The sequence below is a fragment of the Pongo pygmaeus genome, chromosome 23 (assembly GCF_028885625.2).
Source record: "Pongo pygmaeus isolate AG05252 chromosome 23, NHGRI_mPonPyg2-v2.0_pri, whole genome shotgun sequence".
Taxonomy (NCBI): domain Eukaryota; kingdom Metazoa; phylum Chordata; class Mammalia; order Primates; family Hominidae; genus Pongo; species Pongo pygmaeus.
In genome coordinates, this window is record NC_085931.1 from 26,761,660 (window position 1) to 26,775,533 (window position 13,874).

At 40.1% G+C, this 13,874-nt stretch overlaps 1 protein-coding gene across 1 annotated transcript in view; it reads right to left on the bottom strand.

Moving 5' to 3' along the window:
- Nucleotides 1-12,702, bottom strand: part of LOC129023613 (ankyrin repeat domain-containing protein 36A-like) — a 132,862-nt gene extending 120,160 nt beyond the window's left edge. Inside the window, exons 1-6 of the mRNA XM_063663411.1 lie at nucleotides 12,539-12,702; nucleotides 11,100-11,801; nucleotides 6,877-6,991; nucleotides 6,537-6,710; nucleotides 2,074-2,180; nucleotides 489-626 (exon numbers count right to left, since the gene is read on the bottom strand). Of these exons, the coding sequence (XP_063519481.1) occupies nucleotides 489-626; nucleotides 2,074-2,180; nucleotides 6,537-6,710; nucleotides 6,877-6,991; nucleotides 11,100-11,801; nucleotides 12,539-12,702 (1,400 nt within the window). The remainder of the gene's footprint in view (nucleotides 1-488; nucleotides 627-2,073; nucleotides 2,181-6,536; nucleotides 6,711-6,876; nucleotides 6,992-11,099; nucleotides 11,802-12,538) is intronic.
- Nucleotides 12,703-13,874: the final 1,172 nt, after the last annotated feature.

Sequence of the window (13,874 nt, forward strand, 5' to 3'; positions counted from 1 at the left end):
CCCCTTCTCCTTCTGACTTGTAGATACCGATTGTCTTCCTTGGACTTAGGGAACCCCTTAAGTTCTTGAAAAATTCAATGATCAGGCTATAGTAGATGGTCCCCAGTACACAGCACAAGATTTTTTGATAAACTGGACATTTTGAGACCCAAATAACTAATTAGAAAAATAAAAGATGTGAAACTACTTTATCCTATGCATAGGGGTTATACTTGAAATAAAATGTACAACATTGGAATCCCTAAGGAGAAAAGTCCTAAAAGTTTCAATATCAAGAATCCTGCACCTACTGCTACTTATCTAGCCTTTTGCTTGATTTCTGGCTGACGAAGTTGCACAACTCTCGAAAACTTAAAAACTTGAAAATTTGTCACTTGAAAACTACTTAAACTAAACTATGAAATCTCACCTGATATATAAGATGCAATTGTTACAATTATTTTAAACTTCAATTTAGTGTTCACTAGCCTTTTTATGTAAAGACTTACACTATATTCTCAGCCTCAATGGCATAATCTTCTGCAATCTTTCCATATGCATCTTGAGAAAGCACATCAATATTGTGCTGCAGAAGAAGAATGACTATATCTTTTTCTCCAAGAGTAACAGCAAGTATGAGGGCTGATCTAAAATAACAGAGAGGTAATTAAAAACTTTAATGACATTTCAAAAGCTAAGTTTATATACTTTATCAACTTAATATGTTGTCTGTCCACGTAGAATTAACCCAATTACGTGTACTAAGAAACAAGCATCTTGGGTGTTCAAGGGTTTATCTTTGCAAGTTACCACAAAGGTTAAAAGCAAGGAACAAAAAGGAAGCCTCTTGTCCCACTGTGGTATGACATAAAGTTGCTAACTTAAAGTCCTTTGATGGGTAAGAAACTATGCTCAGGCCACCTATCTACAGTAGGCAAATTTAAGTGAAAAATTATTCATTTCTTCCCTAGTCTGATACTATACATTATAATGCAAAATCAGCTAAAGGGTCAGATAAGAGCTATCTGCGGGCTTACAACAATAATATTAATAGGAATGCTAATAGTAGTAGTCGTAGCTTCAGTTAATGATGCTGATAAGCATGTGTTCAGCATTTAATTAAACACTATATATATATAAATATACATATATGGAGGAGGATAATATATCCTTCAAGGGTGGTTGTGTATAAGTAACATAAGTAACATCATATATATATATAAAATATATATACTGTATATTATATATTATCTATAAAATATATAATATACATTATAGATTATATATTATCTATAAATATATATTTATATATTATATATGATGTTACTTACATTATATTCTTACATACATATGTGTGTGTATATATATATATTATACATACGCACATACTTATATGCTCAGCCATTGTTTCCAAAACATCAGCACCTTGCTCTGTTAGCTGGACATTCTAACATTATATATATATATATAATGCTACTTACACACAACCACCCTTGAAGGATATATTATTGCCCTCCTTTTCACAGAAGAAAACATACTTGGTGATAAGCAATGTTACCAAGGTCACACATCTAGCAAGTGGGAAAGCTAGGGATTAAATCCAGTTCTGTGTGAACCTAAAGCTTGTTTTCATTAAAGTTTTATCCATTTAAAGCTATCTTTTCTCCCTCTCCCCATATCAATTAAAAACAACATCAAAACACAGTAGAAATGAAAAACTAACATGAAACCCCTTTAGCTAACATAAGATCATACAATCAAAAGCATCACATTATTACATTATAAATAACACCACATCATATTACAAATAACAAACATCTATCAATATACAGAGCTTTCTACATATAGAAGCCTTTTATGTGTATAATGTCTATATAGAGAGACAAATCCTGCTATATACTGTTCTTTATGTTACTCAGTCCAAATAATTGTTTTTCTACCTAAGTGACGATCTATGTTGATATTTCTCACTATATCCCAATAATTAAAAGTTAGTCTTCTTACTAATGTAATATTTGTGACTTGAGTGACCGCTACCAACTCTACAATGACACTCAGGTTTAAAAACAACACAATAAGAACTAAGGTCTGTACCTGCTAAGACAATCAATTGCATTTATATTTGCATTTTTCTTTAATAAAACTTCCACCATTTTCAGTTTTCTTTGACATACAGCAAATAAAAGTGGTTGACGTTCAGTCTGTAAAACAACAGCAACAATTTATAATCACATAATTACATATTTATCAACTGAACTGAAAACCTTATGTAAGATCCTGTGAGCTTAAATATATACAACTGAAAGGACATAAGAGGTAGTCCCTTTCTTTTCACTCCTCGGTGCTTTTCTATGTTCTGCTCCTTCCCCTGGAAACAACCTCCTCTGCCTCACCACAAGAACTCTGGTCATCTCCAAAACTCACTTCAAACGTTTCCCAGTTCCAAGAATCTTTGCTTCTGTCACAGCATTTAGCATGGCATGTTTCAAGGATTTTATTGTTTCCCACCTGAACCAAGAGCTTCTTGAGGGCAGCAGCTGTATTTTTTTCTCTATGTCCTCAAACTCTAAGATACAGTAATAAATGTTTCAGGTATTTTTATAAATGATCTAAATTATTATCTATAGAGCGGTGTTTCTTAAACTATTAATATATTCCAAAGGATATTTACTTTACCAGAAGTTGAACATTATACCCCAAAAGAAAGACTTCACGATCACCCATGTTTGAAAAATGTTACAGAACTGTGCATTATGTGTCTGGTATTTAATAAATCTTTTAAACTTCACCTAATCCCTATTTGTAAATACTTATTTTGGAGAACGTTAACATTTGAGAAATGAGAGTTTCAGGGATACAGTTGTGACAGTTTACCAGCAAAGGTGGAGGTTTCCTCTGGGTGATACACACTCGCCTCATTCTCTTCTATCGATGGTGTCAGAATCTCAGATGACAACGTCAGGTGCGAGCACCTGACGTTGTCATCTGAGATTCTGACACGATTGACAGTTCATTTGAAGCCTCTTTTTAATTTGGAGAGCTGGGCTCTGAATTAATAGAGATAGGCTTCAAATGAACTTTCACTGCTTATTATTCAATAGTCCATGGGTTTTCTCTAGTAATATTTTTATCTTAGCTGTCAGAAAGCTCTGTATGAAACGTTATTCTCAATTACAATCTTAGGACCCTGATGCAAATATTTATGTAATTATAATCTTAGGACCCTGGTACATAACTCCTTTAAAAATTTATTTGTATTCTAGTTTCCATATTAATTCTTACTTAACTTTTTTAATTTTAGGTAAAATATAAATCACAAATAAAAATACAATGGCTTATCAATTAAAGCTCTAATAATGACCTATATGAATTATTTATAGCATAATGAAAGCCACTAAATTATTTGCATCGTTTATTTATTTATTTATTTATTTATTTATTTGAGACGGAGTCTCGCTCTGTCGCCCAGGCTGGAGTGCAGTGGTGCCATCTCGGCTCACTGCAACCTCCATCTCCCGGATTCAAGCACGAGCAATTCTCCTGCCTCAGCCTCCCGAGTAGCTGGGACTACAGGCGTGTGCCACCACACCCAGCTAATTTTTTGTATCTGTAGTAGAGAGGGGGTTTCACCATGTTAGCCAGGATGGTCTCAATCTCCTGACCTTGTGATCCATCCGCCTCTGCCTCCCAAAGTGCTAGGATTACAGGCATGAGCCACTGCGCCTGGCCAATTACTTGCATTTTTAGGAGGCAATGCTGAAGAGAAAAATATAACGTTGTCTGCAATATGCATAACCTATGCAACTATACCATGATTCACCTTAAAAAGCTTACATGCATTCTAATGGGAAGATGATTATTTATGGTATATATAAAGAAAAATAGTTTATAAAACACCACCATCTAAATTCAAAAGTTCAACCCTATTACCAAGGGATTTATATAAAATATAGACTCCATATTTAAATAAATATAAAATGTCTTGAAAACCTTGAAATATTTACTAAAATATATTATAAAACAGGGCTTGTAAAGTCATCCCTACAGAGGCAAGGGAGATGACATGAGGAAGTGAAGTACCTAGGTAGGCACAGTAGCAAAATGGAGACCACATGCCTCATAGAAAGGGGCAACCTCTGCACAGCGTCCTAAACATGAGATAGGCTCAAGGGACACCAGATGGGATTCCTGAAGAGAAGCCTGGAATCCAGATCTGTGCACGAGTCTCCTAAACCTTCCATGCTGAGACAATTTACACAGGCAAACTAAACACATCTATGGGACGCATTTAGACTATAGACCTTGTATTTTTATATTTGCCATGGATATGTCTCCAAGCGACTGTATATAAAACAAGTATTTTCATGTAAAATACTTCCTTTCTTTAGTTCCAGATTTTTTTTCCAAAATAGGCCCAAGAATGCAATAAAAATTGTTACTAAGAGTCATAATACCCACTTTGAGCACTTTTACAACATTCATTCATTCATAATTTATGTTTAATTTTCCCAGATTGTTCACTAAATGTATAATTAGTTCATAGGACTGCTACAACTAAATTATTAAAATAATATTAAATTATTCTAGTTTCTATATTGTAACCTAATTTTTTTATTTTAGGTAAAATATAAATCAGAAATAAAAATACAATGGCTTATCAATTAAAGCTCTAATAATGACCTATATGCATTCTCTGTATTCTTACTGACTTCACGGTGTTCAGTGTTGAAAACTGCTATCCTGATTATGCCATAGTTCTATGTACTTAACTGACATACTGAGGCAGTCTCTAATAGAGCTTCAGCTTTAAAAAAAGGTTTAGAATGTTTTACTATTGTAATTGAGAGAACCCTGCTTTTAATAATGATGTATTGACCTAATCACCAGAATGATAACAAAGAGACTCAGAGTCCTGAAAGAGTCAGTCTCTACTTATTAAAAGAGTCCACAATAGCAAATTTCTAACGACCCTATGAATGGCAGCGAATAAGTGACGGTGGCAAAGAAAAGGTGTTATTCTTACACTGATAGATACTGCAAATAATAGTCCTTTTAACTTCCCACCCACAGAGGTAGATACAGGTAAAAGTCAGGCCAATATTATTGGAAAGGAGAAATTTAAAGGAAGCAGCACCTATCATCCAACTCTTCTAGAGATTTTTTATGTGTTTGAGATATGGGAATTTATATTACACTTATCTATTCAGTGGTTCTTAACCAGCAGCGTATCAGTGTCTCAAGAAATTTATTATTGTTTTGTTGTTGTTGTTAGAGACAGTGTCTTATTCTGTTGCTCTGGCTAGATGCACCACCATGCCCAGCTTCAAGGAAATATTTTAAAACATACAGGTCCAGTAATATTTAATAGTAAATATTACATTTACTATATTAAAATCTTCAGGGGATATCCTAGACTTAGAGATTTGCTTTTAATTTCCCCAGGTTACTGCCATGCACAATTCTAACTGCGAACCAGCACAGTTGATAATCACTTCAGTCTCATCTCTCACCCACATGGCAAATTCCCTTCATCATTTGGGATTTGGCTGAAAAGAGGAAAGAGCAAAAGATACAGCCATTCACTGAAAATTTCATTTACTTTTCCTGGGTAGGGGTAGAGAAGAGACTAGTAAACTCAAAATCCAACTTGATTTTACTATTTATAAGCTCCTTATCTCCCACCTGCCCATCAAGACATTCTGGACTTGAGAGTAGAGTTTAGATGCTTGTCTAAGTGACTGTTTCTGCCAGAATTGAATAATGTCCATTAATTATGTGTTCTTCTCTCTGCGGAACTGTGTGCCACATCATCACCACTATTCACTGCCAACCTGGTTTCCTCAGAGTCCTCCCGAAGTTGATCCCTAGGCAATTTTACAACTCACAAACTCTTTCCCAAAGTAAGAATAATCATTCCCAAAACCGAAGCGATCCTTGTCTAAACATATAAATTGAAAACAAACAACAAAACACACAAAAACCCTCTCCACAGTATTTTCCCTCATTACCTAATTTCCAAATTAGCTTGTGCACTTCTAATTGCTCTCCTTTTCTTCATTTTTCCCTCTTAAGCCTTTCCACAGAGGAATCACTTTCAAATGAAATCACCTTCACATACAATACTTGTCAACAGCAACAAGATGTACATTTATTCCGAAATTCTTTAATTTTCTTTGAAATTTAAAATAAAGCCTGTTTATAAGGGCCAATTTTACTTTCCTGTGTCACTTCACACTGATTAGAAAAAAAGTAATTTAGTGGAAAAACACTTAACTATTGCCTTTCCCAAATTCAGTTGTCATGAATTATAAATTTATTGTAATTCATTTGTTTTTATAATTATTTACCATAAGTGCATGAAAAAAAAGCTGTACCTTATAATGCTTCTTTAAAAGTTCCAATATTTAAAGTAAAATCTTAGACAGTTAAGGCATTTCAAAATATTTTCATTCAAGGAATGTTTGAGCTTCCAAATATGAAAAATTGACCCTTACATGTGTCAATGTTAAAATAAATGCATTTCAGATAGTTTGAAAATAACATTGGTTGACCTATACCTTGCTGCATTCTTCAATATTTGTACCATATAAAAGAAGTTTTTCTATCATGGATGTATCTTCGTTATACACAGCATAGTGTAGAGCAGTCCTTCCAAAGAAATCCATAATATTTGGATTGGCGCCATTTTGCAGCAGAATAGTTGCACAAGCCTCCTGCCTCAGTTGTACAGCCTGTCAGTATTAGACCGAGAAACATGCAAATACTGAAAAATCAAAATAAACACTCCGTAGGATTTACTAACTAGTTATATAGTGGTATTCCAATGAGATAAATTCATTCTATCCTACGTACTCAAACCAAATCCATCTCATGCTTAAAGAGTCAGCTACTATATACCTTGATCAGAGGTGTCCTGCATTCACGGTCGCAGAGGTTAAGCTCACATCTTGCGGACACCAGCAGAAATACCATTTCCGGTTGGCCAGTGGCACAGGCCAAATGTAGGGCAGTCCTGTGAGAGTGACAGGACTTTTAAAAAACATGTAACTATAAGCATTAATTAGCATGTTATTTCTCTGTCTTCAAAACAAATATGTAATTTTCTTGTGAAGAAAGTACAACATTTGTTAGCGCTTATTACTCACCACATTAATGAAACAGCAGGCTACTTAATAGAAAAAGCTTGGCTTTTGGATTCAGTTTAATTGGGGCTTAAAATTTACTGTAAGCTCTGTCACTTAGCTGTTATTTAGCCTTTCTTTGCTTCAATTTCCTTATCAATAAAATATATGAGAATAGTAGCTATCCCACAGAACACTGCTGTGATGCCTACATAACAATCTATGCACAGCATTTAGAACACTTTCTAACACAAATAACAGCTCACTAATTTTTAGATATTACTACTTACAAAGACATTTTAATTAAGTAAAATGATACAATCATATCTACATTGAGGTATCTATTAAAGATTAGATGTATCATTATATTTCAGTCATTCTCAGATGCTCATTTTCTCACTATTCTCTTATATAAGCTACTATTCTCTTATATATTAACATCTCCTGACATTGGAATACTGTTTACAATTCATTATTTATTACAATTATAACTGGCAACATTTTAAACATTATCTTATTCATATATAAAGTAATGTGGCATCACCCAATCCATGATGCCTTACATTAAGTGGGATACAGTACATAGAACAGCCAGTTCTACTCATATGATTGGCACCTAAATAAAGTACTGTGGAAAAAGAAGGCAAAAATAAAAAAACAAATTTTTAAAACAAAGTAATTCTTACTTCAATTTTCAAAAAAAAGTAATCCAAAGAAAACTCAGGATTCAAATGAATAGGTATGGCTCATTTTTTTCAATACTTACAGAATGTTATGTAAATTAGGTATTTGCAATGATTAATAGTAGTATTTGAGACTGTCATAAGTTTTTGAAATGGCAGTTAAAGGTTATCTTTCACTATTTTCTAACTTCAGAATTGCTTTTATTTAAAAAAAAAAAGGAATAAAAGATCCAATTGGGATTCAGTCCTAATGCTTCCATTTTAAATCTCAACCTGCTCAGGCTGGGCAGGTAAACATGAAGTTGTTAAGGGTGGAAGAGTCCTGAGAGATGGTGGAATGTGTCTGCTACCTAATAGGTATTCAGGTTATGCTTGATGAATAACCGGATTGAAAGAATGCATACATATAGTTGGGGAGTTTATTATGAAAAAAACTATAAATTAAAGCAGTGCTTTTGGAATAGTGATAATCACTTATATTTGCTCGTTTTCATTTTCATGAGGACACTGATAAACTAAAATAATTAATTTAAAATTGTTTGCATATATGTAATAAAACTAAAATAAAAACCTATTTATATACTAAAATCTATGCATAATAAAATAATCAAGCACAAATAAAAATATTCCCTCTGCCTCTGAAGAGGCTGAAAGTTCACAGAAGATACCAACAAACAAAAAAATAAAAATAAGGCCAGGCACAGTGGCTCACACCTGTAATCCCAGAACTTTGGGAGGCTGAGGCGGGGGGATCACCTGAGGTCAGGAGTTTAGACCAGCCTGGCCAACATGGTGAAACCCTGTCTTTACTAAAATACACAAAAATTAGCTGGGCATGGTGGTGCACACCTGCAATCCCAGCTACTCAGGAGGCTGAGGTGGGAGAATCACTTGAACCTGAGAGGCAGACTGCAGTGAGCTGAGATCATGCAACTGCACTCCAGGCTGGGCGACAAGGCGAGACTCCATCTCAAAAATAAACAAACAAACAAAGAAATAAATAATAAAATAAAATAGAAAGTGAGAATTATTTTTTTCTTTGCAAGATTTATATTTCTTCTTTTCCCAAGGATAATTTCATTAATAAAAAACATTTACTAGAAGTTTTAAACATACTGATCATTTATACATCACAGATAAGAAAAAATATCACAATACACCTGCCAGAAAAGAAGAAATGTTATATTTTGTACACATACTTGGCTTATAAACACCATAGACTGTTTGTGTGTATGTATAATCAAACCAACTTTTTTTCAGAGTACATCTTCACACCTCAACATACATCTGTATCTACTGACATCTGCGAAGGTCCCATATTGTCCCATCCTATGGATGCACCGAAATTTATTGATAAATTTATAAAATTTATAAAATCCATTATAAGGGGTTTTCCAAATACATTGCTATTTTAAGCAGTGCTGAGAAAAACAAATTGCATGTATCTCTATTTCCTAGAGATATTTTAGTATAATGGAATTGATGGGTGAAGGGCACATACATTTTTAAAGTGTGATACTTACCAACAAATTGTCTATTTGAAAAATCATCAGAAATGTCAACTTTAAACAGCAGTATATGTACTGCTACTCTTTACCCTCACAAACTTGTGGACAGAAAACAGTATTTCATTCCTTTTTTAACTTAAATACCTTCTCCTCCCAGGAACACTAAATATTTTTTCCCATGTGCATAGGTTGCTTTAATATCTGAAAAAAAATGCTTTGCTCTATTTTAAATGAGAGTTCTTGTTTATTTGAAGAATTCTCTGTAAAATGAAAATCACTTATCTAATATGTATATACACATATTGTCTTTTGTTAATTTTTTCTTATAAACTGGATTTTTTTTATTTTGCTAAATCGACCTTCAGAATGTGTGCTTGTGATATTTCTAGGAATATAAACACGTAACAATATAAGTAGGCATTTGTGTTTTTTTCTGTTATCTTTCTTATTTTGTGTATTTAAAATTTTTAATCTACATTCCAAAACAAACTTATTTCTGTGACATAAAAATCTAGCCAGATTTCTCCAAATAGTTAGCAGGCACTTCATTTATGAGTAATTCATCTTTTCCTACCAATATGAAATGTCACCATTATCCAATTCTATTAGATTGGTGCAAAAGCAATTGCGGTTTTTGCCATTACTTGTAATTGCGGCAAAAACCGCAATTGCTTTTGCACCAACCTAATAAATTCTTACACATATTGGTGTGTTCCTGGATTTTCAAACCTGTTTCATTCACTGATTTGTTGTTTCAGCTGTTAGTAAATAACTTGTGGAAATTAACAGCACATTTTCATATCTAGAAAGGCAAGTTTTTGACTCCATTTCAAAAGTTTTCTTAATGTCATCACAATAGTAAAAGACAGCATGAGTAATTCAAAAATGTTAACACTTTGATAACTTTATTTGGATTATGTAAAATTTATAAACACAGAAAGAGCTCAGAACTTTAGAAAAATGTGTCTTTCTATTCAAGAACATAATCTTCCCACTTCAAAGTTTCCCTCTAAGGTCCCTCAGTGAAAACCACATTGACATAGGTGTCTATTGATATCAACTAAATATTGGATTTTTTTCCAAAGAATTTTTAGTCAGGAAGTTGATATATTATGGAAATGCTTTCTGTCATTATGCCCTTTTCCATAATGTATATAACATTATGCTTTAAAATGTGTACATTAAAAATAAAACGCTGTACATGCTGAATTGTATTAGTGAAATGACTTTAAAATGATTTACAAACAAGAAGCATGGTGAGTGATTGGAAACCAACTGAAGTTTTGTTTTTGTTTTGCTGCTCGTGAAAATGGCCTGGGTGCTCGCCCCCGCCAAGGTTTCCACATCCCAGGTGCGGCTGAGCCTGCCAGGAAAGTCCAGCCCCTTTGGTGACAGGACTCGCCCCTCTCACCTCTGCACCCCTTTCTTTCTGCCACCCCATTCACCCCCACACCTCACCCCCACCTCCAATCCTCTATCCCATTGAACCCTCACCCCATCTCCCCACCCCACACCGTCCACGCCCCTACCCCCCAAGCCTTCCTTCCATCCACCTCAGCCCATTCACACTCCCACCCCATGCACCCCCTACTCCCCACTCCCATCCCCCAACTCACTCCGCAGCCCGCCACCCCATATACCCCCACTCCCCAGGCCCCGCTCCACTCCCACCCCAGCCAGGCACCCCCTAGCCCCCGTCCATACCCCGAGCCCCGGACCATAAGCCCCGCAGCCCTCAGCCTGGGGGGGTGGTACTTCTCCACATCCACAGGCCTCCTCCCGCAGCCCCGGCTCCCGGCCCCCATTACCTTCCCTTGTCGTCTCTCTTATTGGCGTCATGAAATGTCATCAGAAGGTAGCGCAGTTTCTCCAGATTACCATTGAAGACAGCTCTGTGGATCCTCCTCAGATGAGACGATTTAATGTGGTATTGGGGAAATGAGAAGCCATCCGAGCACAAGCGCTCCCTGAGGGTGGGCCACCAGTCCTCCTCGTAGTCTTCCACAATCATGGCTGCAAATTGTAGCCTGGGAATGCTCCAGCCGTAGCTCGCCTTCGGGAATCGCCGCCTCCGAAGCGCAACAACAAATAATGCAGTCTGTCCACGGACCTTCGCACAGACTCTCAGCGCCTCCCGCCTCTCAGCAGAAACGCCCAACAGAACAGTTAGGACCAGCGAGCACGCGCACCTTAGCCGGCCCGCCCAACAGGCCCGAGGGGGAGAAACCGCCCTAGCAGCTCTCTCGCGCGCGCCCAGTGCAGGCGGCGGTTGCTGCGCAGATGCCGCGGGCTGGCGGGGCTCCCTGGAGCGCGAGGCGCGCCCTGCCCCAGGGCCTGTTTGACTGTCGCCCACGCGCTCTTCTCCTCTTCCACCGGCTGCGGACGCTCGGAGCCACTCCCGCGCTGGGCCCTCTGCAGCCCAGGGATGGGGTTGAGTGGTGCTTCTCCGCCTGGTGCCGCCGCTGGGCCCACAGCCCGACTTCGCCACTGCGTCGCCCCCGGGGTCCGCGCTGATGGGCGGGAGGACGGGATCCGGGGTTGCCACCGCTGCAGCCAGCGCACCACTTGCAGGTGGCAGCTGCAGCTCGGGCTCCAGCGGGGGCTGGCGGGGCTCCCCTGGGATGGCCTCCTGGGCCCTGAGTGCGCCGCCCATCCGGCCGGGGGTGCGCGCCTCCTGCACCCCGGGCCGAAGCCCATGCCCGGTGCTCCTGCCAAAGACTGCCTGACTTGCCGCAGCCGGGCTGGCCCCGGGGTTCTTACCCTTTCACAGCTGGGGAGTGGAGCCCGGGCCTGAGGTCTCCTGTGCGCCTCTCGGCGCCTGCGCCGGCGCTGTGCGCCTCTCTGCGCCTTTTCTCACCATGGGGCAGCATGTGGGGGCCTCTTGAGGGACCCCCTAGATGCTTCTACTCAAAGCCCCCAAAGCCAAGGAGCCTCCACTCCTCCGTCTGCAGCCTCCCCTGCCGGTTCTCGCTACCCAGGGTTCAGTGGCCTGGGGGCTGACGGAGGAGGTCGCGTCTGCCAAGGCCCCTCCCGGCGCCTCCCTGGCTCATCCAGCCCACCTCCCTCCGACGCTGGCTCAGGCAAAGTGCTCTGGTCACCAGGAGACCTTCCTGACCAGCCCCGGCCCCTTCTTGACCTTCGCCCCACCTGGCCTCCCCTGGAGCCCTGGCCTGGGTGTCGGGCCTGCTGGGTCCAGAGCCCACCCCGCCCTGAACAACCCCGAGCCTCAGCCACCCTCAGTTCTTACGCTTTCAGAGCTGGGGAGTGGAGCCTGGGCCTGAGATACGTGCGCCTCTCTGCACCGGCGCGGGGCGCCTCTCCGCCGCTGTCCGCCTCTACGCCGCGCTGGCGCCGGCGCTGTGTGCCTTTGCGAGGGCGGAGCTGCGTTCTCAGCACAGAGCCGGAGAGCATCGCGAGGGCGGAGCTGAGTTCTCCTCTGCACAGACTTCGGAGATACAGCGAAGGCAGAGCAGTGTTCTCCTCAGCACAGACCCGGGCGGGCGGGAGGGTGTCACCGCGAGGGCGGAGCTGCGTTCTGCTCAGCACAGACCTTGGAGACACTGCCTCGCTTTGGGACAACTCGGGGCCGCATCGACGGTGAATAAAATCCTTCCTGTTTGCACCCCTATTTGCGGTTGGTGGCAGCGATGGACACTGCAGCCAGCCAGAGCGTAGAAATGCGTCGGGTTAAGTGCGCTATCCGGGCTGCACTGCGGGTGGCCTGAGACGGGTTGGGGGCCCTATCTCAGGCGTCACTGCCCGCCTTGGGTGGCTGGTTGGGTGTGCTATCTGGGGCTGTGCTGCCTGCACCGGGGGAGTGGTTTGGGGGCCCAAACCGGGGCTGCACTGCCCTTGGCGGGGAGCCGGTTGGGGTCACTATCCCAGACTGTATTGCTGGCAACAGTGAGGTGGGCCAAGTGTGCTATCCGGGGCTGCACTGCGAGGCTGTGGGGTGGGGGGGTGGCGGTTTCGGGTTGAGGGCGCTGTGGGGTGCTGCAATGCCCATGGTGCGGGGAGGCGGGGCGGTTTGGGTGTGTTGGGTGTGCTATTGGGGGGAGCGACACTGCTGGTGGTAGGGGGCAGCGTGGGTTGGGGGCCATATCAGGGGCTGCACTGATTGCTTATTCTAGCTGTGGGTGTCTTTCCTGTAGTTTTTATTATGTTGCGGTATGTTTCTTCTGTACCCGTTTCTTTGAGGATTTATAGCATGAAGGGATGTTGAATTTCATCAAATGCTTTTTCAGTTTCAGTTGACATGATCATACTGTTTTTGTCGTTTATTTGGTTGATATGATGTATCACATTGTATGTTGAGTGACCCTTGCATCCCAGGGATACATCCCACTTGATCATGATGAATTATCTTTTTAATGTATTACTGAATTTGATTCACTGGTATTTTGTTGAGGATTTTTGCATCAATATTAGAGATACTGGCCTGTAGTTTCCTTCTTTGATGGCTTTGTCTGATTTTGGTATCACAGTAATAATGGTCTCATAGAATAAGTTTGGAAGTATTCCCTCCTGTTTTTCAAAATACTTTGAGTAGGATTCATACTAGGTCTCTAAATTGTTTGGTGTGA